Source organism: Galeopterus variegatus, unplaced genomic scaffold (assembly GCF_000696425.1).
Source record: "Galeopterus variegatus unplaced genomic scaffold, G_variegatus-3.0.2 Scaffold2710, whole genome shotgun sequence".
Classification (NCBI taxonomy): domain Eukaryota; kingdom Metazoa; phylum Chordata; class Mammalia; order Dermoptera; family Cynocephalidae; genus Galeopterus; species Galeopterus variegatus.
In genome coordinates, this window is record NW_007728821.1 from 61,226 (window position 1) to 62,856 (window position 1,631).

General features: G+C 40.0%; 1 protein-coding gene across 1 annotated transcript in view; it reads left to right on the plus strand.

The window, feature by feature from the left end:
- The window catches only part of DMRTA1 (DMRT-like family A1), a 9,896-nt gene extending 8,425 nt beyond the window's left edge, over positions 1–1,471 (plus strand). The window contains exon 4 of the mRNA XM_008582735.1: positions 624–1,471. Coding sequence (XP_008580957.1) covers positions 624–1,471 — 848 coding nt within the window. The remainder of the gene's footprint in view (positions 1–623) is intronic.
- The last annotated feature ends 160 nt before the right edge of the window (positions 1,472–1,631 follow it).

Here is a 1,631-nt window from a genome sequence, read left to right on the forward strand (position 1 = left end):
CGCTCAGCCAGTGAGTGCGCGGGCCATCCCTATATAGGATCTGAACCTGCGGCGGGAGTGCCGCTGCACACCCAAGTGCCGCAATCTCCTGAGTGCGCCACGGGGCCAGCCCAGAATATTCATTTTCAAACTAAGATTTTATTTTATTTCATTTGTTTGTTTTCTTATCTAAACCTAATCACTTTATTTAGTTCTTTTTACATAGTGTCATAGTGGGGAAAAACTCACTTAAGTAACAATAAAACTTAGGGGACATTTAGGAAATTCCCAAACCACCACTATGGGGCAAACAGTGTGCAATATTGGTGTTATGTTAACACTTTTGGGTAAAAATAGACTCTCATTTTCTGAGTCCTAAATACTACCACATTTTTATACTGTATATCTTTGTGATTCTGAAATGACATAAGAAATAGAATTTTTTCACCACTATTCTAGTACTTGCATTTCTGAATGATCTTTTAAATTTGAATTATTCATTAAAATGCCTTAGAATGAATAAATATTCCTAATATTTTATGAGTAAGTGGGTTATTTTGTCCAGCATTATTTTTGAGTGGGTAGTGCTATGTTTTGGTAAGTTTTCCCTATATTTGATTTTTTTTTCTTTTTGTCCTCTCTAGAACAAAAAGAGAGTGAGTGTGACTCATGCCAGAGTGGACAAGAAGAACCGCTTTCCAAATCCCATCAACTTTCTCTGGTATCATCTCCTACGTCTAATGGTGTCACTGGGAAACAAAGCATCAGATCGTCTATTTTAGAATACTCAAACAAGCATGGTAGCATCCTGTCTCCTCACCCTGAAGAACAATCAGGAGGTGAAGAGAGTCCCAGATCTTTATCATCTTCTGATCTGGAATCAGGAAATGAAAGTGAATGGGCCAAAGACTTTGCTGCTACCAGAGCCAGCCTTCCCACAGTGTCCTCAAGACCGAGAGACCCTCTTGATATCCTTACCAAGATTTTCCCAAGTTACAGGCGCAGCCAGCTAGAAGACATTCTACAGTTCTGCAAAGGGGATGTGGTCCAAGCCATTGAACAGGTTTTAAATGGGAAAGAATACAAGCCAGACCCCAGAGACCTAGTAAGCACAAGAGAATTGGAAAATACAGCCTTTCAGAGAGCTTCGAATTTTAGTCTAGCTGGAATTGGTTTTAGAACTCTAGCTAATAAATCAGCTTTCTCTCCTCTTCAAACCACATCTGCTCCTTATGGAGGTGATTCCGGTCTCTACAACTTACATCCTAGATTAGGTATCAGTCCATTACGGCTGGCATATTCTTCTCCAGGAAGAGGACTATCTGGTTTTGTGTCACCCTACCTAACACCTGGGTTGGTGCCAACATTGCCTCTTCGGCCAACTTTGGATTATGCCTTTTCAGGGATGATTAGGGATTCTTCCTACTTTCCCAGTAAAGACTCTATAACTGGTGGTAGACTTTATTCCAGACCGAATCAGGACAATCTGTAATAAATCTACCTATTCTTCCTTTCTGGAGTATGTCTAGAAGCATGCAATACACACGCACACACACACACATGCACCCTTATTGATGTACCTGAATATGTGTGTGAGTGGATTACCAGGCCTTAGCAGTGCTTTTTTTTTTTTTTTTTTTTTTTTTTTTTTC